The following is a 27,936-nucleotide window of genomic DNA, read 5'->3' as shown; positions in this document are numbered from 1 at the left end:
TGCTGTCAATCATTAACAAGCTCCTCCCCTATCCCGGTCACGCTGGGTCCTAAAATCCCAAATCCGGGACAGACTTTGCATTGGAAATGAAGGCGTATGCAGCAGAATTAAGCTTGGTTTCTTCACATATTGGTAATGTACACCTTTCCATAAACACCATGTTGAATCTCGATGATTGTAGCTTGAATACAGACAACATTTACTCAGTTAAACAAATGCTATTACGCAATGAGTTCGTTTCTTAGATAAAGATTAACTCGTGTGCTAATACTCATCCTTACGTTAAAGAACATCTTTACTTGCTGGGTGATCATGTGACGATGACTATGCTGAATTATTTTCAGGGGACAGCAAATATGTATGCTGTGTAATGGATGCTAGTGTCCTTCTGGTGAGTGTTCATTTCACAAAATGTTTGGTATTAACAGTGAAAAGGTCTGCCCCATACAAATCAGTCACTGTCTATATACACTGCTCAAAAAAGATCTCCTAGATCTGAATGAATGAAATATTCTCATTGAATACTTTCTTTTGTACAAAGTTGAATGTGCTGACAACCAAAAAAAAAAAAAAAAAAAAAAAAAACACAAAAATCAATGGAAATCAAACTTATTAACCAATGGAGGCCTGGATTTGGGGTCACACACAAAATTAAAGTAGAAAAACACACTACAGGCTGATCCAACTTTGATGTAATGTCCTTAAAAGAAGTCAAAATGAGGCTCAGTATTGTGTGTGGCCTCCACGTGCCTGTATAACCTCCCTACAACGCCTGGGCATGCTCCTGATGAGGTGGTGGATGGTCTCCTGAGGGATCTCCTCCCAGACCTGGACTAAAGCATCCGCCAACTCCTGGACAGTCTGTGGTGCAATGTGGCATTGGTGGATGGAGCGAGATATGATGTCCCAGATGCGCTCAATCAGATTCAGGTCTGGGGAACGGGTGGGCCAGTCCATAGCTTCAATGCCTTTATCTGGCAGGAACTGCTGACACACTCCAGCCACATGAAGTCTAGCATTGTCTTGCATTAGGAGGAACCCAGGGTCAACCGCACCAGCATATGGTCTCACAAGGGGTCTGAGGATCTCATCTCGGTACCCAATGGCAGTCAGGCTACCTCTGGCGAGGACATGGAGGGCTGTGTGGCCCTCCAAAGTAATGCCGCCCCACACCATTACTGACCCACTGCCAAACCGGTCATGCTGAAGGATGTTGCAGGCAGCAGATCGCTCTCCACGGCTTCTCCAGACTGTCACGTCTGTCACATGTGCTCAGTGTGAACCTGCTTTCATCTGTGAAGAGCACAGGGCGCCAGTGGCGAATTTGCCAATCCTGGTGTTCTCTGGCAAATGCCAAGCATCCTGCACGGTGTTGGGCTGTGAGCACAATCCCCATCTGTGGATGTCAGGCCCTCATACCATCCTCATGGAGTCGGTTTCTAACCGTTTGTGCAGACACATGCACATTTGTGGCCTGCTGGAGGTCATTTTGCAGGGCTCTGGCAGTGCTCCTCCTGTTCCTCCTTGCACAAAGGCAGAGATAGCGGTCCTGCTGCTGGGTTGTTGCCCTCCTACGGCCTCCTCCACATCTCCTGGTGTACTGGCCTGTCTCCTGGTAGCACCTCCAGCCTCTGGACACTACGCTGTGTGAAACAACGAGTTTGAAAGCACCACCAACATTCATAAGTGACCAAAACATCAGCCAGAAAGCATAGGTACTGAGAAGTGGTCCATGGTCCCCACCTGCAGAACCACTCCTTTATTGAGTGTGTCTTGCTAATTTGCCAATAATTTCCACCTGTTGTCTATTCCATTTGCACAACATCATGTGAAATTGGTTGTCAATCAGTGTTGCTTCCTAAATGGACAGTTTGATTTCACAGAAGTTTGATTTACTTGGAGTTATATTGTGTTGTTTAAGTGTTCCCTTTATTTTTTTGAGCAGTGTACTATGGATGATAGGTCTTGTCTGCAAAGGCTTTACGTTTTTTTTCCAATCCAGCACGCCTGATTCCACTTGTTTTATCAGGTCAGGGTTCCCACACGTCCTGGAAGTTTATAGACTAGTTTTTTTGTCATGGAAAATCTAAAAAAATCATCAAATGTCATGGAAATATTAGTGAAAGCATGGATAGGTGTAAACATGGTCCATTTAGCCACAAAGATTGCATACTTTATGCAATATTTTTACTTGCATCCATAGTTTTACATGGACAGAATGGCAAGTAGAGCAGGGCTACTTTAATGCTTGCCAGCTTCTTGCTACAGCCCATGGCAAAAGTTATGGAATCAGCACTCTTGGAAGAAGATCTTTCAATTGTTCAATTTTGTAGAAAACGTTAATCACTGAGACATGCCACAAAACTTTTTTCCCCAAAATTCCAACCTTCTGGCATAAAGAAAACAATAAAAAAAGAAATAAATATAATTGTTCTAGTCGGTCACAATTGTGTTTTTAGATCACGTAGAGGAAAAAAATATGGAATCACTTAATCATGAGGAAAACACTGCGCCATTAGTACTTTGTTGCACCACTTCTGGCTTTTATAACAGCTTGAATTCTCTGAGGCATGGACTTAACTAATGATAAACAGTGTTCTTCATCAATCCGTCTCCAAATGTCTGTTATTGCTGTTGCCAGATCAGCTTTGCATTGTCATTGACCATTTTCAGAGATTTTCAACTGGATTGAGATATGGACTATTTGCAGGCCATGCCATTGAAAACGTCTTTGCCCTATGGCAAGATGCATTATCATTTCAATGTAGACTTTGGCATTTATTGAAGATAAATTGAAGATTATTGACTGTCATCTTCCCTGTGAATTTACCTGACATGCAGCCTCATATCATCAATGACTGTGGAAATTTACATGTTTTCTTCAGGCAGTCATCTTTATAAATTTAATTGGACCAGTACCAAACAAAAGTTCCAACCTTGCCCAATGCAGATTCGCAATTCATCACTGAAGATTACTTTCATCCAGTCATCCGCAGTCCATGATTGCTTTACTTTAGCCCACTGTAACCTTGTTCTTTTCTGTTTATGTGTAAATGATGGCTTTCGTTTGGCTTTTCTGGATGCAAATCCCATTTCTTTTAGGCGATTTCTTACAGTTCTGTCACAGACATTGACTTCCATTTCTGCCCACCTGTTTCTCATTTGTTTTGCTGTGCATTTTCCGTTTTCAAGACATATTGCTTTATGTTTTCTATCTTGAGGTGGTGATGTTTTCCTTGGTCTACCTGTATGCTTCCCTTTTACAACCTTCCCATCTTGTTTGTACTTGGTCCAGATTTTAGACACAGCTGACTGGGAACAACCAACATCTTTTGCAACATTCCGTGATGATTTAGCTTCTTGAAGAAGTTTTATAATTCTCTCCTTTGTTTCTACTGACATCTCTCGTGTTGGAGCCATTATTCATGTCAATCCACTGTGTGCAACAGCTCTCCAAGGTGTGAGCACTCTTTTTTTAACTGAAGACTGATTAGCATATTTAATCTGATGCCATAATATACCATAACATTTTCTTCAGAATTTAGTGATTCCATACTTTTTTTTTTCTCTACTTGATCTAAAAACACAATTGTGACTAGAACAATTAAATGTATTTCTTTTTTCATAGTTTTCTTTATGCCAGAAGGTTGGAACTTTTGGAAAAAAAAAATTTTGTGGCATGTCTCTGTGATAAACTTTTCTCTACAAAATTGAACAATTGAAAGATCTTCCTCCAAGAGTGGTGATTCCATAATTTTTGCCATGGGTTGTATGTGTAATGTTCACTTCCAGAATGAAAAACTTGGAATCAAATGATGATGATTGGTTGAAGAATGGTTTGTTTGACTGTATATGTCAGTATATCACATTCACAGAGCCGCCGCTTCACTGTGATCAGATGTGGAGTCCTTGGGCATTACATGTAAGTATACATCTAAATTCAGTTCACGTATAATTTGTCCCTGAAAATATGCTGTTATAAGACACAGTGAGGTGCAGGTCTTTGACAGACTTGACCTAATGGGGGGAAAAAAATGTTAAGTCACAAAACAACTGATTTCTTGGAACCAAAGGTGTGTTTAATTCAAATACAGAGATTAAAAATGTTATTTATATAATTTAATTTATGATTAAAAACATAAAGTCATAAATGTTGCCTGACTTTTTTTGAAATATTAGTTTGGCCGTAATAGTTGCATAAACACACGGGTGGCTCTCGAGTTTTATCCACAGGGAGAGAAAGAGTTTGTTTTGTTAAGGCATACAATAATTATACTTAAATAATAAAAAAAATATAAAATAATTTTTACACTTAATTAAAATAAAATACTGATTGACAGATTAAACAATGTTTCTTGTTCTCACGATTTTATTATTATTTCGAGAGATTCAGATCACAAAAAACGGCCCATCCCCGTTCTCCAACACACACGAACGGCGTTCTGTTCTCAGACTTTTATTTTGAAACGTAAGACTTCAGGAACGTCACAAACATGGCAACAGAAATGAGTTCCTTCAAGGCTTGTGGGTGTAAGGTGTACAGAACCGCGAACGCGTTAGATAATGCTATATGAACGTTTAACATACGCAGGATGACAACGATATTTCGTTTGGTTATTCCTTTCTAAACTGACGTCCAAAGCACTATGGCACACACTGCTGACCATTCTTTAATCAAACTGTTTAATCTGCGGGTGCTGAACAGCCTCGCGCTCGTCATACGCTTATTTCTGGTGGGCTATGGGGTTTATCAAGACAAAACCATGGTGGTCAAATACACTGATATTGACTATCACGTGTTTACAGATGCTTCACGGTTTGTGACACAGGTGAGTTACTAACCTTCTCATTAACAAGCTCTTCATGACTTGAAGTGGGTGTGATAGGAGCCGGAAAAACACAGAAATATGCACGGGTAGCTATACCTAGCGTTACCTGTATAGTAGAGTAATGGACGGGCATGCTGTGCAGTCATGTATACGTGGGTTTGTCCGATTTTATGTGTGTGTGTATATGTATATGGTAGTATGTACGTATGTATGTATGAAGCCAATTCTTATTCTTGGTTTGAAGTGTGCATGGGTGGACAAAATGACAAAACACTACATTGATAAGTCATTTTTAGCTTGAATGCTAATTCTTAGAGATAGACTGACAGTTAAAGGGGAGTTACATCAATTAAAAATCCCCATAATAAAATCAGTAAGATGTAAATAAAGTCATTCAGAGTGGTTTGATATGAAATGCTCTGTTCTGTAGTCAGAATTGTTCACAGTGCTAGTGATGGGAGCCAGACATCTGAAGAGTTCAATGGGGATAAAATAATAGAAACAAAGTAAAATACAAATGTTATTGTTTTTTTGAAAATATGTCCATTTAGAATTTGGTGCTAATAATATGTTCCTAAAATGGTGGGATGGGGCAACAAAAGGCTGGTGAAGTTGTGTAATGCTTAAAAAAACGCCTGATGGTTAATTGGCAACAGGTCAGTAACATTGAGTATAAACAGCATCTTAAGGAGGCTTTCAGAAATAAAGACCATGAGGGGTTCACCACTCTGTGAAAAACTGCATGAGCAAATATTGCAACAATTCAAGACTAATGTTTCTCAACATAAAATAGCACAGAAGTTTTGCTTTTCATTATCTACAGTACATAATATCATTAAAAGATTCAGAGAATCTGGAGAAATTTTTTGTATGCGAGAGACAAGGCTGAAAACCAGTTTGCTGGCTGTGATCTTTGGGCTCTAAGGTACTGCATTAGTTTTAGCTCAGCTTGTTATCAGTGCACAGTTCAAAAGCCAGTATTCATAATGGTACAGAAGTGCCTTAGTGAGCATGGCATGGATGACGTGCACATCTGTGAAAGCACCATTAATGCTGAACGATATATACATGTTTTGTCAACGAATGCTGTCATCCAGATGACCTCTTTTTCAGCGAAGGCCTTGCTTATTTCAGCAAGACAATGCCAAATCGCATTCTGCATGTATTGCAACATTTCTCTGTATTAAAAAAGTCCAAGTGCTAAACTGGCCTGCCTGCAGTCCAGACCTGTCACCACTGATAACATTTGGCGCATTATGAAATTAAAAATACAGCAATGGAGAACCTGGACTGTCTCCTCGGTTCCCAAATGTTTAAAGAATATAGTTAAAAGAAGTGGTGATGAAACACAGTGGTAAATATGCCCCATCCCAACTTTTTTTTTAATGTGTTGTTGACATCAGATTCAAAATGGGCATATATTTTTCAAAAAGCAATAACATTTCTCAGTTTCAACATTTGATTTGTTGTCTTTGTACTGTTTTAAATGATTTGCACATCATTGCATTTAGGTTTTTTTTTTTCACAGCATGCCAGCTTTTTTTTGGAAATTGTAGTTTTTTTAAATGCGTTTTTTTGGTATTGTAGTTTACTACATAAGTTTTCTTCATAAGACTCATTTAGGACTGTAAATCATTGTAAGGCAATAAAAAGAATATGGCAGTTTTTCCACTGCCACACCAGTATAGTCGGCTGAGCAGTTCAGAATGGTGTTATCATACAAATGTACTTTGCAATCAACAATGGAGGTGGCACCCCCCCCCCCTTACTCCTCCCCACCCTTGTTGTAAAACATGATGAAAAATGCAATAAAAAGTTGATCACAAATCTATGGAGGTGGCAATGTCATTAATACAGATATCACATACTAGTCTGAGGTGGTCGCAGTCAATCAATGAATCAATCAACCAACCTTTATTTAGTGTCAGAGGACATTGAGGGTGCCCCTCATTTACAATGTTGCCGAGTTAATACAGAGTAAGGGATTGATAAGTAAGGGAATGTGTAAGAACATATCAAATGATAAAAGTAAATTTAATAAATGAAGACTCGGATCAGGTAAGTATAAAAAGTGAAATATTAATAATAATAAAAATACATTAAAAAAACAATAAAGTAAGTTAAACATACATAAGATATAAAGGTTAATAAAGTCAAGTCAAAAATAAAACGAGGAAGATAAGAAAAATACTAATAAACAAATTTAGTAAAATGAAAAATATGAATAAAACTAGTTCAGTAAAAACCCTTGGTACCTGGCATGTGATCCAGCCACAGGATTGAGTCTGATAAGTACCATTATTTACAGATATCTTTGAAGTAATATATTCTGGCAAATGGCCGGAAAGCGTATCAAACACTTTTGATAAATCAATAAAAATGGCAGCACAATGCTCCTTCCTGTGGCCATGTAGAGATGATTTAGAACCAGTGTGGTAGCAGAAATGGTGCTGTGTCTTTCTCTAAAGCCAGACTGATAGTTAAACTGGACAGAATTTTCGTGTAATAATGATTTAAGTTGACTATTAGAAGTTCTAAAATTTTAGCTAAACAGGGCAATTTTGAGATTGGCCTGTAGTTATTTACACCTGCTGCCTCACCTCCTTTATGCAGGGGAGTTACATTAGCTATTTTCCAGGTCCTGGGAATTCTGCATGATAAAATACAGAGATTAAAAATATATGTTATGTATTCTAAAATAACTGGGGCTGCTAGATGCAGGAAGTAAGGGTCCAGAGACCATGGCTCTTTGTAGCAGTAGAGGTGTCAGTTTTACCTAACTGCAGATTTGAGTCTGTATTTACAGAAATGTGCCCAGCTGCAGTAAAATGTGTGTTAAGAACTCTACAGATTTCCTTCTGATCAGATATCAGCTGATCATCAACAATAAAGCTAGTTGGAAGGATAGAGGAATTGTTTTTAAGGGATTTTACAGTTTTCCAAAAGATCTGAGTGTTTGTAGAGCTGGTAATCAGGCTGAGATAATAATCTGATTTGGCCTTTCTAACTGCAGAGTTACACCTGTTTCTCAGTTGTCTGAATGTGAGCCAGTGGCCTCTCTCGCTCGTGCGTCTAGCAGTGGACCAAGCTTTATTTCTGGCTTTAAACAATGAGGAAACTTCACTAGTGTACCAGGGACGTAATCTATCTCTTATTCTTTGCTTTTTGTGGGGGGCATGTTTGTTTACCACTGTTAGAAATGATTTGCTAAAGTGGTTTAGTGCCAGGTCAACATCTGAAATTTCTAGTGTAAGGTGGATTTCACTCATTGCTAAGTCAGATAGAAAAGCTTGTTCACTAAAATGTTTAAAATTTATTCTAACCACCATCTGACAGCCACTTTTGTTCTTGTAACTGTTTCTAATGCATCCAATGGGGCAGTGGTCACTAATACCAAGGTCAAAGACTGCTGAGACAACAATTCTGTCCACTTTGTTGGACAGAATTAAGTTTAGTAGGGTAGATTTGGTGGGATCCTTCAGATTTGATCCAATTGTTTGAGGGTGAGATTTCCACATATTTCCTTTAAGTAATCGGATGTATTAGAAAGCCAGTTAAGATTAAAATCCCCAAGGACCAGCATTTCAGCTGTGGTATATTGTGATCAAAGAGCAGAAGATGAAGCAGAGGGAGGCCTGTATATCCCAGCTAAAATGAAGGAGTTATTTTTCCCAAGGGACTCTTTCTCAGAGAGACCACGCTGGTTATCAGTAGTAAGTGTAATTTACTTTGTCCCAGGGCCACATGTTGCTGTCTCTTAGAGGGATAATTTCTAATCCAGTTATTAGCACTATGCTCAAACCCAATATTTTGCAGGCTTTTTAAAAGTCAGGAATATTCAACTATATTAAAGGCTTAATGAAAAATACTGCACAATGTTTCTTTTTATCTGTGGCAGTAAAAAGATGAGTCTAGCAGCAGATATTGTGCTATGCTTTTCTCTAAAACTAGACTGGTTGTCAGACAAAACAGTTTAGAAATGTCTGAGGGTCATTCAACAAATATTCTAAGAGTTTGGCTAATCATGGCAATTTCAAGGTCTGTCTAAAGTTATTAAGTTCCGAGGCATCACCTCCTTTATGGAGTGGAATTACATGTGCTGTTTTCCAGAAACTTTCCAGAATTCTGCTTGATAAAATAGATGTCCAAAGTGAGTATTAAATGCTTACCAAAGCTCTTTCTGATCAGAAACGTGATGGTTATTAAGTAAGATACAGGTTGGAATAGGCACCTATCTGTTTTGAGTAACTCACTTCTAGAACTTGAAGGAGTTTGTCAATAACTGAAGGTAAAATTCTGCTTTAGCTTTTCTGATGTAGGAAGTATATTTATTCCTTAGCTGCCTGAATGTAAACCATTGGTCTCTGTCCCCATTTCTTCTTTTGAGGGCCCATGCTTTATTTCAGCGTTGAACAAGAGGTTAGATCTATCGCAAATTTTAACATTTTTATAAGAGGCATCCTTGTTTATCAGAATCAGTATGGGATTCCCCTTTTATAGGTGAATGAAATCTGTGATTTTCAGAACACTACAGGATTTAACCGTTCTAAAAGCAAGGAATGCCTTTTTTCCACCATGTTATGTTATGGTATGGGTTAAAGGAATATTTAAGCTTTTTAAATTGCGTCTCCATCTGTTGTGTCTGTATTATACAGTGAATTGCTACATAGAATAATTTGATTTGCTTCTCTGTATTTAGAAAACAGTTAATAAACTGTTCATTTGAAACTTGCTAATTAAAATCCTATGAGTAAACATTTGAAATACATGCATATATATAAATATGCATATATTTTTAAATAAATTTATACATTTAGAATAAATTTATATATTTCATATAAATTTGAAACTGAGCTATGACAGTAGTGACAGTAGAAGAGACCGGTAAATGAGAATGTCTTTGCATAGCTATGCTTGTAACGCTTTTACTGATGGAATTCAGCAACTGCTTCTATTATACAGGGTGATCAAAAAACATTCATCTGATTTCAAAATTATTTATTTTGCTCAAAAATTGCAGAACACTGCAGTTGTAAATGGTTAAAGTTGTAAACGGTTTAAGTGAGCATAAAGTTTATTTGTAATGTTACAAGAGTTCAGCATGATCTCCTCCAGCTGTACGGACAACATCAACGCAATAGTCAAATTGATCCCATACTCAGTTGAGCATGTTCAGCATCACGTCGAACACTCTGAGCTGTTGGAGGTTCACTGCCGAGTGAAAATAACATTGCACAGTTATGACGAATTCAGTCTTATTGAAGTGAACAATGCAAAACGCTTTCTGCTCAGGGGTCGCCGTCTCATCTCAGACTGAAGGGAGCCATCTTCCAATAACAGTCAGAAACTCTGTGACCCCCTGTTTCAATTGGTGTGCGATTGCTTCCTAGGTGCCTCACAGCTATAAACATGTGGCGCTTTGAAATCAGATGAATCTCTTTGAATCACTCTGTAGTTGCATTTCAGGCCCACAAGTTTTCTGTGTTTTTCCTATGTACAGGAAAATCTGTCTAACCTGCTCAGATGATCTACTGTATACTACAGATGTGGGAGATGGATATTAGAATCTGCAGTGTTCCTTTAAAAATTGAGATGCACTGAAATCACTGTATGACACTGTTCTTTATATTTCCATAGGGTGAGTCTCCATACAACAGGTCCACCTACCGCTACACTCCTCTCCTCGCATGGATGCTGTTGCCCAATATCTATGCAACCCCACACTTTGGGAAGCTGCTCTTTGTCACTTGTGATGTACTCTCAGGGGTCTTGTTGTACCACATCTTGTGTCTTCGAGGTTTATCCAGTGATGCAGCCTGTCGTTTCTGTGCTCTCTGGCTGCTTAACCCTTTACCGATAGGTGTGTCCACACGTGGAAACGCTGAGGCACTCCTGTCTCTTTTGGTCCTGGCCACACTATTGTGTCTTGAGCTAAAGAGATTTTTTATGGCAGCATTTTTCTACGGACTGTCTGTCCATATGAAAATCTACCCTGTAACATATGCCCTTCCTATCGCTCTCTACATATCAACTCATGGGAAATTGGAGGCTCAGAAGAGAGGTGTTTTCAGGATGTTGCAAAGGCTTTTCAATAAGGAACTGGTCCTGTTCGCAGCTGTGGCAGGAGCTGTGTTTTTCTGGCTAACTTTAGCCTTTTATTGCTTGTAAGTAAAAATGGGAAAACATGTTGGGTGTTTGTTTTACAAAGGAAAAATAATTGTGCATTGAATTACTGTAGGCGCTTGTGGTCAGTTTCATGAATTAATTTACTTATCTCTGGTAATTCTTCAGGTATGGCTGGGATTCCCTTCATGAAACCTACCTCTATCATTTAACAAGACGGGACATCCGTCATAATTTCTCTCCCTACTTCTACATGATTTACTTGACAGCGGAGAGCCAATGGAGCTTGGTTCTGGGCCTGGTGTCCTTCCTACCCCAGCTTGTCCTTGTGCTCCTCACCTCTCTGGCCTTCCATGCAGACTTGCCCTTCTGCTGCTTTCTCAACACAGCTATTTTTGTCAGTTTCAATAAAGTCTGCACCTCACAGGTAGTGTCATGATCATGTGCTAAAGTGATAAAGTGTCAGCTCAGTATATAACAGAAATTGTACTGATAATTCTAAAATTAAGTGTGATAAATGTACTTGAAAATCATAGAAAGATACAGGAAATGGTCAACACTGGGCATTAGTCATGCATACACTTCATGTCTAGAAGACTTCAGGCTATCATCCAAAAAAGGCATATGCAACAAATTTCTAAGCAAAATAAAATACTACACACTGACCTACGTAAATGAATAGACTGTAATGTTTGTCTCATTAATATTTGTGTAGTTTTACTACCTTATTTAAGTTAATTACCAACATTATTTTGAGTTTCAGTTAGCAAACCTGGCTGTTATTGCTTGTTATACTTTTCTTGAAGGATACAAATGGAGAAAGGATGATTTTAGCTTTGAAAGTATTAAATAAACAAGCCATAAATTGTATGTAGAAAGTGTTCCAAGACTAATTTTGCACACTATATCTAGTTTGCTGTTATCTGAACTGAGTTTCTGGAATGTCTTGTGTTCACAGTATTTTCTGTGGTACCTGTGTTTCCTGCCACTCATCCTGCCGCGTTTGAGGCTCTCAAAAAAGCAAGGGGTTGGACTTCTGCTGCTGTGGTTTGCTGGCCAGGTATAAAGTGAATTACTACTTTACATTAGGTCGATAGTGTCCTGTAGAATGATTGAAAATGTAGTGGGCAAATTTTACTATTGTTTATGAAATTAGATTTTTTTTTTGTCACTGATTCATTGGTGCTACAGTTATCAGCATTTTTCTGGCACTTTATTGAATTGACGTAACAACAATTCCTGAAAACCTGTAGAGAATTATAGTTTTTAGTTTATTTAGATCAGGCAACAGTGACAGACTCCAATTTCTAAAATCATTTATTCTGCATATAATTAGGGAAGCGAGAAAGCTGTTTTATTTACTGTAATTAAATGTAATATTCCATAGAATAACACGGCAACAGTGTGGTTGTAATTTGAGAAGACTTCACGCATACAAAAAGCTGAATGCTGTTATAAATAAAAAATCATTATCAATAACTAATAAGTATTATACTCATAAATAAATAATTGTTATTAATAAATAATGATTGCCATGAGTGTTAGGTAGCTAACTCTAGCTATAGGAGCTGGCTTGCCATTGGGTGACAAAATCAAGTTCTGTATGGCAACAGCTAACGTTAATATTAACGCCAGCTAATGTTATTTGTCTGGTAACGCATAGCTGGAAACTAATGATATTACTGAAGGTGAAGCTGACAGAATGGATTATCCTCTCATCAAATGACCTGCATCACCTTTATGCTGCTTCTGCTTCATAGTTTTGAATATTTCAAGCAAATGTCATTGTCTCTGTGTGTTCACTGTAATAGCATTCACCCCAGTAATGGTTCATATCCTCTTATCACTTGTTACCGGGCAGCAAGAGTAGGTCTGCTGTTTCCGCTATATAGCTAACTAGTTGAGGGAGGAGGAAACTGGATTTCAAAAAATGGATATGTACTACAACCCCAATTCCAATGAAGTTGGGATGTTGTGTAAAACATAAATAAAAACAGAATACAATGATTTACAAATCCTTTTCAACCTATATTCAATTGAATACACTACAAAGACAAGATGTTTAATGTTCAAATTGATAAACTTTATTGTTTTTTGCAAATATTCACTCATTTTGAATTTGATGCCTGCAACACATTCCAAAGAAGTTGGGACAGGGGCATGTTTACCACTGTATTACTTCATCTTCCTTTTAACAACACTCAATAAGCATTTTGGAACTGAAGACACTAATGTAGGTGGAATTCTTTCCCATTACTTCCCATTTTCCAACTTCAGTTGTTCAGCAGTCCGGGGTCTCTGTTGTCATATTTTGCGCTTCATAATGCACCACACATTTTCAATGCCTGCAGTCCAGTCTAATACCTGCACTCTTTTACTACGAAGCCACGCTGTTGTAACACATGCAGAATGTGGCTTGGCATTGTCTTGCTGAAATAAGCAGGCCGTCCCTGAAAAAGACGTTGCTCGTTGTATATGTTGCTCCAAATCTTGTATGTACCTTTCAGCATTAATGGTGTCTTCACAGATGTGCAAGTTATCCATGCCATGGGCACTAACACACCCCCATACCATCAGAGATGCTGGCTTTTGAACTTTGCGCTGATAACAAATAGGACCGTCCTTTTCCTCTTTGGCCCGGAGGACACGATGTCCATGATTTCCAAAAACAGTTTGAAATGTGGACGCGTCAGACCACAGGACACTTTTCCACTTTGCGTCAGTCCATCTCAGATGAGCTCAGGCTCAGAGAAGCCGATGCTGTTTCTGGGTGTTGTTGATATATGGCTTTTGCTTTGCATGGCAGAGTTTTAACTTGCACTTGTAGATGGAGCGATGAACTGTGTTCACTGACAGTGGTTTTCTGAAGTGTTCCTGAGCCCATGTGGTAATATCCGTTACAGAATGATGTGAGTTTTTAATGCAGTGCCGCCTGAGGGATCGAAGGTCACGGGCATTCAATGTTGGTTTTCTGCCTTGCCGCTTACTTGCAGAGATTTCTCCAGATTCTCTGAATCTTTTGATGATATTATGGACTGTAGATGATGAAATCCCTAAATTCCTTGCAAATGAGAAACGTTGTTCTTAAACTGTTGGACTATTTGCTCTCGCAGTTGTTCACAAAGTGGTGAACCTCGCCCCATCCTTGCTTGTGAACAACTGAGCCTTTCAGGGATGCTCGCTTTATACCCAATCATGACACTCACCTGTTTCCAATTAACCTGTTCACCTGTGGAAAGTTCCAAACAGGTGTTTTTTGAGCATTCCTCAGCTTTCCCAGTCTTCTGTTGCCCCTGTCCCAACTTCTTTGGAACATGTTGCAGGCATAAAATTCAAAATGAGTGAATATTTGCAAAAAACAATAAAGTTTATCCATTTGAACATTAAATATCTTGTCTTTGTAGTGTATTCAGTTGAATATAGGTTGAAAAGGATTTGCAAGTCATCGTATTCTGTTTTTACTTAGGTTTTACACAAAATCCCAACTTCACTGGAATTGGGGTTGTACTTTCTAATAAATTGGCTGTTATGCCATTCAACTATAAAATCATAATATTTTGGTTCCAATTGTTACTGTGTGGGCCAAGCTTTTTAATAAATAGGCATTTATGTTGTTTTAACTATAAAATCAATATTTAATCATTTATGAGCTTAAATTATGGATTGGTTCATTGCAATTATAAATCCACAAAGAACCCATTAAACAACATGGTTCTTGTCAATTTCAATACACTATTGAAACTTTTTTGTGAATTTTTGAAAAATTGGCTAAATCGTCCTTTACAGTGGATGTGGAAATGTCCGTTGAACGCTTTTTGTGTGTTTACTCTGGCATGGGGTGAAATTTGCATTGGTTTTATTTTTGGTTTATTTGCCTTAATAGGGTTTGTGGCTGATGCCAGCTTATTACTTGGAGTTTGAAGGACACAACACATTTGTGTACATTTGGTTGGCTGGCCTGCTGTTTCTCTTCAACAACTCGTTTATAATGGTCCAGATCATCTCCCACTACATACCAGAGACAGTCCAGCAAAGAAAAAAAACTGAATAAACTTTTATGTAATGGAGCTGTCGTTGTGTGTGTGTGTCTGTCTGTCTGTCTCAGATTATGAAGCATTAAAATGTATTATTAATAAAAATAAATACCCAATCAAAAGCCCAACAAATGATGCAGCATAAAACCAGGCAGCTACAATGAGGTGCCAGAGCTTTTGCAGGTAACATGCACACCTCCAAAGTTCAGTGTTGGGCATCAATTGCATTTACTTCTCATGATCCAAGTAATCACATTCAATAACATTTAGTTACATTAAAGGAGAGTGATACAGATGGATCTTGGTGATACAAATACAACACCATCTTCGAACAAACTTTGCAAAATGGCATATTCTACTTCTGAGTCGGGCAACGACACTGATGACTTTTGCCAGCTAATAATAATACAGTATAATAATACAGTATTCAAATTGTCATTCAAAAATGGCTCGTTGCTGAGCTTCCAGACTGTAAAGGCTTTTCATATAAAAAAATTTGTTTAAAAACAATGATAGAAATGTATTATTTGGAGGGTTCTTCTTGTAGGTTACTAATGATATCGATTTGGTGTGTGTGTGTGTGATTTTCAGATCTATACTGGACTGTTAGTGTATTTTGTAAATTAGTTGCTTCTCTACTCACTACCATTAGGTGGCATAGAAGTTTAGGTCAAAAGACACCAATGCAGGATATTCCCTGAGCTGCAGTTCCTGTACCATGGCAGCAGATGGCGATCAATAGCAGTTAATGAGGCTGATGTAGGACCTATCCTCAGACGCCCGTGTCAAATTGAGGGCAAGCATCCCTCAAAATGAAGGAAAACAAACAGTAATAGAGACTGCTTCTTTTCAGCTTGGATTATAAAGTTACAATATGATTTTTCCTCTATAAATAGTAGGTACAGTAGTAGATGCTAATGTGTTTGTGTGACCATGTGTTTGGGATGTAACTCTGATCTCATAATTTCATTTATTAGGAAACAATTTTTCATGAAATTGCAAATACATTTGAGCACTGAAATTCAGACAATAAGATAATTAAAATAATAAGATAGAAATAAAAAACTTTTAGCTGCAACTTATCAGAGCTAGCTTGTCTCTATGAAAACATGCATACAACTGTTCAAATAAATTGCCATGGCCTTATTGAAAGCCTACATTAAATCAAGCATAGTTTATTGCTCAGAGGTGGGTAAAGCCTAAAAATAGTGTCAAGGAAAAGTATTGGAACTTCGTAATGAAATAATGAAGTGAAATACTCCAATACTGCGAAAACAGCTAGAGTAAGAGTAAATACGTTTTTAAAAGTATCAAGTGAGGGGAAAAAAAGGACTTAAGTACTGAGATTCCAATAGAACGGGAAAGCCAAACTGGGGACCTTTTACGCCAAAGCGCTGTGGAGAACAGCATTTACCCTCATCCAACGTTCTTTATTCAGTTCATGAGGGCCTTGCTAATTAGCTGATGTGCTGAATCAGATGTGTGTAATGAGGCAGCGAGCTGAAGTCTGCAGTGATTTGGCCTGCGAGGACTGGAGCCTGATATGTACAATAGAACTAGTACGTCTAAAAAGACACTGCCAGTAAGGAATATCCTGTATCCTGTCTTTTAACATAAACTTGCCACCTAATGGTAGTAAAGTGACTAATACAGAGACAAAATGAATTACAAAGTACACTTTACAATGTATTGTAGGATTTTCCACTTCTTAATACATCCAGCATTTCAGTAGGAACTGCAATCTTTTAGGCACTTCTCTTTAAGTAAATATAACAGTTCACTCTCTACATTTGGCGTTGTTAGGTGTTTTTGCTGATAAAAATGGTGAAAAAGTGAGCCTCAACTGTGTCCCTCACATAGAAAAAACGCAGGAAATGTTTACGAATACTTTGCCTGATAACTGGGACGTTGTTTTAAGATTTTTAGATGTAAGATTTTGGTTTAAAATATTTTTAAAAAGTCCATCAGTGAGCCCATCAGGGAGTTGTATAGAAAAATTGTGCCCAAAGAATGCATAATCTTTCAGATTTTGACCAGTATTTTGACATTTTTAGCAGTGCATATGAATCAGATCAGAAAATCAGATGATACATATAGGTTCAGTGTTTTTTTTTTTTTGGATAGCAAATAAAGCCATTTTATTTACAATAGGTTTTGCAACCCCTGGCTTATATCACCACCATCATAAAGAAATCCAAGTCAGTTAATTTCTCCATTTCTTTTCTATTAGTCTGTTAGTCAGTCTTTTACAAAAAGATGACTTATAGTCTCTAGCTGTACACTTACAGGCATACCAACAAACTAAGTTAGAAACTTTAAAAACTTTGTTAGTCCTACAACCCCAATTCAAATGAAGTTGGGACGTTGTGTAAAACATAAATAAAAACAGAATACGATGATTTGCAAATCCTTTTCAACCTATATTCAATTGAATACACTACGAAGACAAGATATTTAATGTTCAAACGGGTGAACTTTATTGTTTTTTGCAAATATTCACTCATTTTGAATTTGATGCCTGCAACACATTCCAAAGAAGTTGGGACAGGTACATGTTTGGAGGTTAGGGAACTGGCCCTTTGACTGGAAGGTTGCCAGTTCGATCCGTAGTGCCGACAGTCCATGACAGAGGTGTCCTTGAGCAAGACACCTAACCCCCAATTGCTCCTCGGGCGCATGGATAGGACTGCCCACCTCTCCGGGCGAGTGTGCTCACTTTCCTATTCTTGCTTGATGTACAACTTCAGTTGCTCAACAGTCCGGGGTCTCTGTTGTCTTATTTTGCGCTTCATAATGTGCCACACATTTTCAATGGGAACTGCTGGCAGGCCAGTCTAGTACCTGCACTCTTTTACTACGAAGCCGCGCTGTTGTAACACATGCAGAATGTGGCTTGGCATTGTCTTGCTGAAATAAGCAGGACATCCCTGAAAAAGACGTTGCTTGGATGGCAGCATATGTTGCTCCAAAACCTGTATGTACCTTTCAGCATTAATGGTGCCTTCACAGATGTGCAAGTTACCCATGCCATGGGCACTAACACACCCCCCATACCATCAGAGATACTGGCTTTCGAACTTTGCGCTGATAACAATCCGGCCAGCCCTTTTCCTCTTTGGCACGGAGGACACAACATCCATGATTTCCAAAAACAGAAATGTGGACTCATCAGACCACAGGACACTTTTCCACTTTGCGTCAGTCCATCTCAGACGAGCCCAGAGAAGCCGACGGGTGTTGTTAATATCTGGCTTTCACTTTGCATGGCAGAGTTTTAACTTGCACTTGTAGATGGCGCGATGAACTGTGTTCACTGACAATGGTTTTCTGAAGTGTTCCTGAGCCCATGTGGTAATATCCGTCACAGAATGATGTTGGTTTTTAATGCAGTGCCGCCTGAGGGATCAAAGGTCACAGGTATTCAATGTTGGTTTTCTGTCTTGCCGCTTACTTGCAGAGATTTCTCCAGATTCTTTGGATCTTTTGATGATATTATGGACTGTAGATGATGAAATCCCTAAATTCACTACTTGCTCACACAGTTGCTGCGCCCCATCCTTGCTTATGAACGACTGAGCCTTTCAGGGATGCTACCTTTATACCCAATCATGACACTCAGCTGTTTCCAATTAACCTGTTCACCTTTGGAATGTTCCAAACAGGTGTTTTTTGAGCATTCCTCAACTTTCCCAGTCTTCTGTTGCCCCTGTCCCAACTTCTTTGGAACATGGTGCAGGCATCAAATTGAAAATGAGTGAATATTTGCAAAAAACAATAAAGTTTATCCGTTTGAACAATAAATATCTTGTCTTTGTAGTATATTCAGTTGAATATAGGTTGAAAAAGATTTACAAATCATCATATACTGTTTTTATTTGTTTTACACAATGTCCCAACTTCATTGGAATTGGGGTTGTATAAGGGAGCTACAAAGGAATAAATGTGTGACACACACAGACTATGTGATCTCTAGAATTTAGTAGAGATGTGACCATTAGAACAGTTAACAGTGGGGAGGCCAGCAGTACAGCTCCTTCAGGGTTTTTGAGTGGTATTTAAAGGTTCTGGGAGTTGATATGAAGGTCAAAATGTGCCTGAGGAAAGGATCATTTAGCCCCCCTTCCACTGAGCATGCAGGGCTTTTACCTGCTAGCCTGCTGTTGCAGTATAAGTGGCACAGCTCCCCTGGCTCAGAGAACCATGCTTTCCTCTAAAACCTGGCCTATCACTTGTTTTCCAGTCACACACACCTGCTGAACCGCACTTAATCTCTTTAGTGTTTTGGATGCAGTACTAAACTCTGCAGTTGCAGTATTCAAAGTCATGAAATCCATCAGACATGCACACACACACAGGCTTGTTTAAAGAAGGGTGGAAAACAAACAAAAGCTTCAGTACAAGATGCTACATTTCCTACAATATATGACATGAAACTTTGAGTACATTGTCTTAATACAATAATCTTACATTTATCATTATACTGGCTGTAGGCCTATGTGGCAAGAGCTCTGTGTGTGAATTTTAATTATTAGAATTATGTGTAAATCTTTGGCCTTACCTGGACATGTGCTACTGAAGAAATCCACAAGGTCATAGATCTGTCTAAATCTGTGATTTATCTCGTTCATACTGAGAGACTGTGTGGCCTTTTTGTGAACTTCCAGAGCAATTTGGAATGCAGAAGGTCTTCCAGTGTAAGTAATACACAATTCATGTGCCTTCATTGTGTATTTATTTTCAGATGCTGGTTGATCAATTGTTTGTATTAATTCAGTTTTAAGTGTTTGAAGTTCCCTCTCATTAGCACTTTTTATGCATTTGCAGACATTTGCAGTGATGTTTGAATAATGACATTGGGCACTTCAATAAACATTGCAGGAAGCAACCTGAAGTTTAAGTGAGCAGAGTACACAAGTATGGTGTCTGGGGATTTGGAATAGGCATTAGTATTACAAAATGCAAGATACGCGACACTGTTAGAGTATAATGTTAGGAGACTACAAGGGGGAAATAAGCAAAATGACATGACTCATTTGTGTACAATAATTTTATTGCATCATTTAAATTTTGACAAATTGGAGATAGAAAAAGAGTGAGAACATGCAGTTTAAGAGTCGCTGCTTTGCAGCTACAGTATCCCAAGGACGTGACGTGTCACTTCAGGTAATATTCTTCTAAACAGATAGCAAGGGGTAACACGCCTTTTTGAAAACTTCCTGGAACAGTGCAAGGCCCTAAATAGTTTTGGTAAGATAATAAATACAAATATTTGGATATCAAATGAGCTGTACAATATAAAAACTGCAAAAATAAGAAAAGCAGAAAGGGAGACCAAATTTACAATTGTGCATATTAATTGGACACTGAATGAAGAATTTTACTAGTCTTGAGTAGTGCAACTTTAAAAATGAATTATTTAATGATTGCAGCAAACACAATATGTGAAGTTGTATGTGGGTGGGTGGGTGTTTGAGAGAGGGTGTATCTAATCACTATGATAACCATGTAGGGTTAGTTGGGACTCTTAATGTGCAGTATTATATATAAAAATAACAGTAATGGCAGGGAATAGCATTATCAATAACCCTCACTCTCGGTTTAGCCTTTGGGTAGCTTATATACATTGTGCTAAGGGCACCTTTCTCCAAAGTTTCCATCTGGAAATTAAATAGCAGTTTAAAAAAAGTTTTTTTAGTACCTTTAAAACTTATCCGAACAGTTTTTGCCTGAAATACTATTTAAAAGCGAGCATGCAACACACGAACGTACTTACTCACCCTACCAGTAACATTAGTGTAAAACTTGATATTTGCAAGACATTTTTCCACATCACAGTGTTTGTCATGTTTCAAGAACCAAAGCAGTCAGATGTAAAAAAAACTAGTACAAATACTAACACAGACATAATGTGAGAGCCAGAAAAATAGTAGGATATCATTCTATCAAAAGTGCATACAATAAAAATATGTGGAAAAAAAGTCATTTTCATTAAAAGAAAGCTTGAAGCTCACTCTTTACTACAATATGACAAAATATCCCTGCCCCTGAGCCATGTCCTGAAATGTAAAGAATGTGTGCGTATAAATGGCTTAGTTCTGTATGCTTGTCTGTTTTAGCCGGGCTACCGAAAATATTGATTTTGATGCAAATACAGTTTGGGTCAATGGAAAAAATCTTCATTCTTCCTTACAAGTGTTTGCAAACCAGTCATAGTTAAAAATGCTGTTGTGGTAAACCTTTGGTTCAAGTATGTCGTTAGTTGATGACAAAAGAGGTGGCTTTCACTTCAACAGACAAGCATCCAGTAGGTGTTCTACTATTGCTGAGGTATTCGGATCTAGACCTCAATTCCTTAATTAAGTAATTGCTAGTAGTTAACTGACCTATGCATGCTCTGCCCACAGATGCTTAGCTGGGTCCCTTCAATCTGATGAGAAACTGTGGCACTCTTTGTTAGAGTCACTACATAAGGTTGAGTTTTCAAGGTAAAAATGTTACATTAGCTAATCACTTAGCTAATCAAATCTTTGGAAGCTACAAATGACCACCAGTGTCTTTTATTTTTTTTCTACACCCAATCTATCCCCAACCATACGTAGCCCCGCTGGTGACATCCTGTAAAATAAAAATAATGTGTGGCCATGACTTAGTAAGTCATGGGAACAAGAAGATTAAGTCATGGCCACAACTTAATCATCTAATTCCCAGTTTTACTAAGTCGTCGCCATGCATTAGAATCTCATTCCCACGTTTTATTACGTACATTTTTATTTATACATGTCGCCATTGGCATGTCTCCACTTTCATATGCATACAAAATAAATATGATTCAAATATGATTTAAAATTTAAATGTTTGAACATTTGTTGGCAGAGTATGGAAAGTCAGTTAACCTAGTTGTGCAACACACCTGATTCCTAGCTAAAGGGCAGGTGGTAAATCTGTAGTACCCAGACCTTGAGGGATGTGATCTGAATAGTTATGCATTATTGCATATAGATATATGGATTAGTTTTGGGCTGCCCACCATTCATTATGCAATTTGGCATAATATTCCTCTGTACGCCCATCTGCTCATGTTCACCATCATGCCAGGGTGGAGAATCCATGGGCTCACGCTTGATGGAATGAAGTAGATCCTGCCCTTTGAACTCATATCCAAGCTTGTAATCCTGCTGTATGTAGCCCTTGTGCTCTACAGGCCCACCACCATAACTGTCCATGCAGTTAGTGCTTTGGCTGCTGCAGAGTGGGTCTGGGTGTCCCAGTTTTTGGGGGCTGAGAGGTTCTAGATCTTTATTAAACCCACATTTTGGTAGCCGTACATTTATTCCACAGACATTTTGATAGTGGCCGCTGTATGCCTGGCCATTACTCCCTTTGCCCCTCTGGCAGGGCGAGTACTGTTCATAGTAGCTACCTTCTGCTTTCATTTGTAGGCCATCATAAGAGTTTGGATAACTCTCTCTGACTGTCCACGTCCTGCCATAAACATCACATCCATTTTCAGAGTCCGAGTCTTGCTCGACCTTAATTGGAAACTCACCAATTACACGTTCATCATAGCCCTGACCTTGGACTTCATAACAGCCATTTTCGCTCTTGATGCTCTCTACATAACAACCATCCCCTTCTCCTAGTTGTTGTAGACCGCCATAGAGCTTTGGAACATAATGTTCTGCCCTGTTGTTGTGATAACCTGGAGACATTCTGTAGGGCTTCCCATAGTGACTGTACTTGCCTGGCTTACCACTTGGCAACATGTTTACACCATGATTTGTGCGAACAGACCCACAAGAGGCTCTCAGGGGCCACATGGTGTCCATGTGACGGATTTTCTGGCCACCAACAGCGGACTTGCAATAGTTTAGAGGCTCCTCCTGGCTGTAGTAGTCCTCCATCTTGTACTTGAAGCTGTCTTTAGAAAGAGGTGCCCATGGGGTATGGTGGCGTGTGGCAGGAGTGGGGCAATTAATGAAAAGTGGGTCTCCACCTTCATTCATTGCTGACTGTCGTCTTATGTGCTCTTCTCTGTCATGGCAGGCAAACACAAAAGGAGAATGAAAATATTTTTACATAAAAGAATATACAGCTTTCTTGGTCAGACAAAAAATTGATGCCTGTAGATTTACATTATTTTAGGAATCATCAGAGCAAAAACAGTGACTTTCCAAGGGCCAGAAATGTACAACAAAGGTTTAGTTATACACATTGTACAGTGCTAAGTGGTGTAGAATAAGCTTCTATTAATTGTTATGTAAATCAGCCTAATAACTTTATTGCAAAACCAAATGTTTTGATTGATTAATTTGGAGGTACACGGAAGACAGGTAAATTTGCTCTTGGTTTGAACAGCAGTTAAACTGAACTCAATGTAAGATGGCGATTCATACCTATGATCTAATGCTGTGATCATGTTCATGTCTGTGGTTTTGTGCTTGCTCCTCATCATCATGCTCTTCATCTTCATCTCTGTGATTGAGGGTAAAAGCAGAGGCATGGCCACACAGAACAGAGCCAGCTGTGGTGGCAAAGGGGTGCCTGATGCCGTCTTCTTTTTTTGGCCATGCAAGAATTTCAGACGCCCCTGGAACTGCATTGTCTTCAAAGGAAAGAAACAAATGAAGAATCAGCTTAATTATCCATTGTCCTCTTAAATATATCCTATTTTTTGATGTGTCTAGAGCACTGAATTCAATATTTGACCTACTTAACCAACCTAATATGACCTATTCTCCAAAAAATAAGAACACTATCAGCAAAACATATTCAACCAGTCCCACCCTGGTGGTTTTCAGCAAACATACTTCAATCATATTAGCTGATTCATACTTTCCTCTTTATGAGCCAAGAGCAGTTCTAATCACAGCAAATAACACTAAGTGGAGGAAGAGCACCTTTACTGGTCAAATGATTCCTAATGGTTCCAAACCGCACTCTGAGGCCTCTACATTGAATAAATTGCCTGTGGTTCTTCTTTCCTTCAGCCCTCCAACTGCATCTAAACCAGATTGAACTGTACAGAGATGGATTCCCATATCGAGTCTATATAAGATTCTCTAGTGTTTTATCTCAGTAGCTTGACTGTATTTATAGAAAAAAATATCTCTTTGGAATGTGCAATGAAACTGAGTCATTCTCGATATGTACGATGTGAAAATGGGCTCAGGAGCCAACAGTGCTGCTTTTTAATAAACAAGTCAGTGTATGCAGCATTTTGGAGGTTCAAACAGGTCTAGTCACTGTTCCTCATTCATCCAGGTCTTGGGTAAACAAACATATTAATATAGAAATCTTGAGATATTGTGGAGTTTTACTAGAGGTTTACTGTAATAGATTGTATATATTCTCTATAAAGACATTTTTCTAATATTGTCCTTTTCAGTCTTAATTATATTGGTTGTTTCCACTTCTGTAACTAATCTAAAGTAACATGTCTCTGGGTTAAGCAGGCCATCACTTGCCAGGAATCCTGAGGTGCTGTCCAGGAGGCAACGCACTCTCGAGATGAAGCAACGATTAAGGAAGGAGGAAAACTCTGGAGGAACGCCACCTGTTTCTTGAGAGTGGAATAAGCTGCTGACCACGAAATCCTCACCTATGAGTCAAACATTTGACAGATACAAGTCATTGCTGAAGGTCATCTGTTGTTGCAGGGCCAAGCAGGAAGAAAAAACAACTACTGTAAAGAGAAATACTAATATAGTATATGAAGCATGTATAGTGCACAGACAATACTGACACAATCCTTCTACTTTGGTTAACTAATTAGTGTTTATGTATCCCAAGTATTTATGATGTTTAATGATGTGTAAATCATAACCTACCAGTTCCTGTGGCCAGGTGTTGATTAGAGGCCATCTGCTGTGAAGGGTTCATGGCCCAGTGGAGCTGTCGCCTAAACTCCTGCCTGTCATCTACATGGATGTATTCAAAGATGTTCTGGTGCATCACATCAGTCTACAAAAAGAGGGAGTGAGAGAGTGAGAGAGTGAGGCAAGGACGTACAATAAGATGGAGAGGGAGACCACTATATTAGGTACCAGAGGTGTTGCCTGGCCTGGTATATTTTTTATCCAGCCCATGAACCTTATAATGTTAACATATCACACATTTCACCCTGGCACACTTGCACATCATTCTCATCATCCAATCTTTCATTCAAGGGCACATTTACCCAGTCCTAGAGCTCTTCACATGAAACTATGGAGAAATTCGCTCATTAGAAAACAGGCCCAAGGCAAACCTGACTTGCGAGTGAAAAATCACCCCTCATATGGTTTTTTGATTGAGTAGATCTCCAAGATGTTAATAAAGACACTAATTTTATCGGGTCCACTTACCATATAGGCTCACTTTGTAGGTATGCAGTTATTGCCACTACCTATATGACGTCATTGCTGTGCTAAGCACCACCCAAATAAAATCATGTCCTGTGGTGGTCTGGATGGCTGACACATTGTGCACAGTAGTAGACTGTCTGCGGTCTGTAATCGTCCTAATGGTAGATGTACCTGATAAAATAACCAATGACTAGGTTTCTGGTAGGTATACCTAATAAATGGGCAAAAGGTTTGAAAGAGAGGTGGTGGCTGTGTTAATGAGGGCTTTTTCTTTGGTGCCCCTGTCGCTTAACCTCTCTACCACTTCCGTGAATCAGAGAGAGGAAAGGGGAAGGTAGTATGATGCAATACCTCAATGACATCTGACCCATGATAACTCTCATGCTGACCGCTGGCTTTACATTGGAAAAGTTAAGTTTTGGTTTTTACTTTGGTCACAGAATGCCTATCTTATGTGATAGATACTGGCTTATATAATAGATATGATAGTATTCACTGGCTCCTTTATTAGGTACACGACCCTTGTATCTATGCTCACTGTCCATTATGTATGAGGATACAGTATATGCACTTTGTAGTTCGATATCTGTATCTCTGCCTAATATATTAGTCTTTTCTTCAACCTGTTCACCAATGGTCAGTCCCCCCCACAGGGCAGGTTAGTGTGTGTGCGCTCTTGACAGAGTGCTGCTGGAGTTTTTAAATAAATCAGTGTCACTGCTGGGCTGTGAACAGCCAGCCAACCAAAAATATCCAGTCAACAGCTTTCTCTGACCAGATGCTGACCCCTGATAAAGGACAAGAAGATGACAAAAGCAAACTATGCAGCAATGGATGTACTATAGCCTGTAACTTTACATCTAAAAGGTGAATAAATGTGGAAGGTGTCTGATTACGGTGACTAATATCGACACAACACCCACTAACATGCAAATACCATGTCAGTACCGAGAATGATAATACCTGCTCAGTGATGGTCCTGTTGGCTTCCTGACCATTGTTAAATGGGGTAAAGAAAGGCTAATAAATTATTATGCGAATAATAAACGTAGGTGTGCCTAATAATGTGGCCAGTGAAAATATGTCATTACTGTGATGTGTATATACAATATTACACGTAAATCCATTATTTTAGTAAATGATTTCAATATCTTTGGCTTCTTCAGTGTCTCTGTCTGACTTTACTCTGTTTACTTCCACTCCCGACACAGTTGAGATTCCTGGAGATTTATTGCTGTTGTTGAGTCAGTGTTACAGGACCCTACAGCAGTAGTACTGACAAAAATATCAATGAAGAAACCAGAAAAACAGAAGAATGATAGAAAAGTTTAATCCTGTCTCAAAAGCAACAGCTTTTGTTGACAGAAATGACAGAAAAGTAAATAAACACTCTTTGTCCCGATTTTAGATTTTAAGCTGTTAAACATTTGTCTCATGAAAGTAATTTCTCCACATTTACTGTTTTGGGAACCTCTCTTCTCTAGGACAATTCTATGACCCCACAGTCATTGTTCTTCAAAGCATCACTGCTGGGTCACAGATGGGGCAAAAAGGCATTATGTTGTTGTGATGCCTTCTTGTGGCGACATTCTTTAAAACTAACTGCGGCACTGTTATGTCAAGCCTGACCCCAGTAATTTTGGTTTTATTGTAATGTGTCTGGGGCGGCACAGTGGCGCTGTCGCCTCACAGCAAAGAGGGCCTGGGTTCGACTCCCCCGGCGGGCGGCCAGGTTCCTCTCTGTGTGGAGTTTGCATGTTCTCCCCGTGTCTGCGTGGGTTTCTCCAGTTTCCTCCCACAGTCCAAGGACATGCAGTTAGGCCAATTGCACATGCTACATTGCCCCTAGGTGTGATTGTGTATGTCTGTCTGTCTGCCCTGCGATGGACTGGCGACCTGTCCAGGATGTATCCTGCCTTCCGCCCGATGACCGATGACCGTGTATGTGTGTGTGTAATGTGTCTTGTTGTTTTGGTTGTGTAAGACTTTGCAGAGACACACACATGTAACCAGCAAAAATGAGATGGACAAATGTTTAGTGAAATCCTGAAATCCTACCACTTTTGTGCAGCTATTTCCATTCTGAAAAAAATCCATAGAAATGTATGTCTATCGGAATGTATCCTGCACTACATATTCTCTGAAATAAAGGCTAAGCCTAGTCTGGCCTAAAACTCAGAGAGCTTTCAATTTTAAAACAGATTCTTACTTTGTAATAACATTCACACATATATCCATCTCCCTCCATCTCCTTCCATTGCTGATATAAACAGCAAAGTTTCATCAGCCTCAAAGTGGAAGCATTCAGCAACAGTGAGCACGAAAAACCTGCGATGCACTTAAGTGCTCCTTTCAGATTTCATTTTAATGTCGGTATCAGTGAATCTTCTTCCCCTGGGCGTCGGGCAGAGTGTCATGGTGGAATAATTCCCTACTTGTCTGGAGTGAGAGAGCTGGATTCATAATGTAGAGCACTTTATTCATTAGGTGGTGCCGGCAGCGGGGTGTGTGTGCGTGATTTAAGTGGATGGTGTGGGTGCATATGCCCAGATTTGATACTCTCAATAATTAAGGAGCCTGGAAGACCAGCGAATGAGAGCACGACCT

The 27,936-nt window shown here is 39.0% G+C and overlaps 2 protein-coding genes across 7 annotated transcripts in view; one reads left to right on the top strand and one right to left on the bottom strand.

The window, feature by feature from the left end:
* The first annotated feature begins 14 nt into the window (after nt 1-14).
* On the top strand, nt 15-26,481 carry pigm (phosphatidylinositol glycan anchor biosynthesis, class M). Of its 5 annotated transcripts, none has more exons than XM_017703965.2 (7): nt 15-132; nt 345-391; nt 3,876-3,922; nt 10,467-10,993; nt 11,121-11,379; nt 11,911-12,012; nt 14,836-15,019. In XM_017703965.2, exons 3-7 carry the CDS (start codon nt 3,899-3,901, stop codon nt 15,001-15,003), a joined length of 1,080 nt encoding a protein of 359 aa, XP_017559454.1. In that variant the 5' UTR covers nt 15-132; nt 345-391; nt 3,876-3,898; the 3' UTR covers nt 15,004-15,019. The 5 variants fall into 5 exon arrangements, with proteins under 5 accessions (XP_017559454.1, XP_017559452.1, XP_037390080.1 ...); XM_017703963.2 differs by having other exon boundaries at nt 3,860-3,922; XM_037534183.1 differs by having other exon boundaries at nt 3,793-3,922.
* The window catches only part of LOC108431062, a 63,952-nt gene continuing 56,034 nt past the window's right edge, over nt 20,019-27,936 (bottom strand). For both annotated transcript variants that reach the window (XM_017703958.2, XM_017703959.2), the window contains exons 6-9: nt 24,814-24,946; nt 24,451-24,584; nt 23,380-23,588; nt 20,019-23,017 (exon numbers count right to left, since the gene is read on the bottom strand). In XM_017703958.2, coding sequence (XP_017559447.2) covers nt 21,973-23,017; nt 23,380-23,588; nt 24,451-24,584; nt 24,814-24,946 — 1,521 coding nt within the window. In that variant the 3' untranslated portion in view covers nt 20,019-21,972. The remainder of the gene's footprint in view (nt 23,018-23,379; nt 23,589-24,450; nt 24,585-24,813; nt 24,947-27,936) is intronic.

Source organism: Pygocentrus nattereri, chromosome 24 (genome assembly GCF_015220715.1).
Source record: "Pygocentrus nattereri isolate fPygNat1 chromosome 24, fPygNat1.pri, whole genome shotgun sequence".
Taxonomy (NCBI): domain Eukaryota; kingdom Metazoa; phylum Chordata; class Actinopteri; order Characiformes; family Serrasalmidae; genus Pygocentrus; species Pygocentrus nattereri.
The sequence above is the reverse complement of the archived record's forward strand: the minus strand, read 5'-3'. Positions and strand labels throughout refer to the sequence as shown.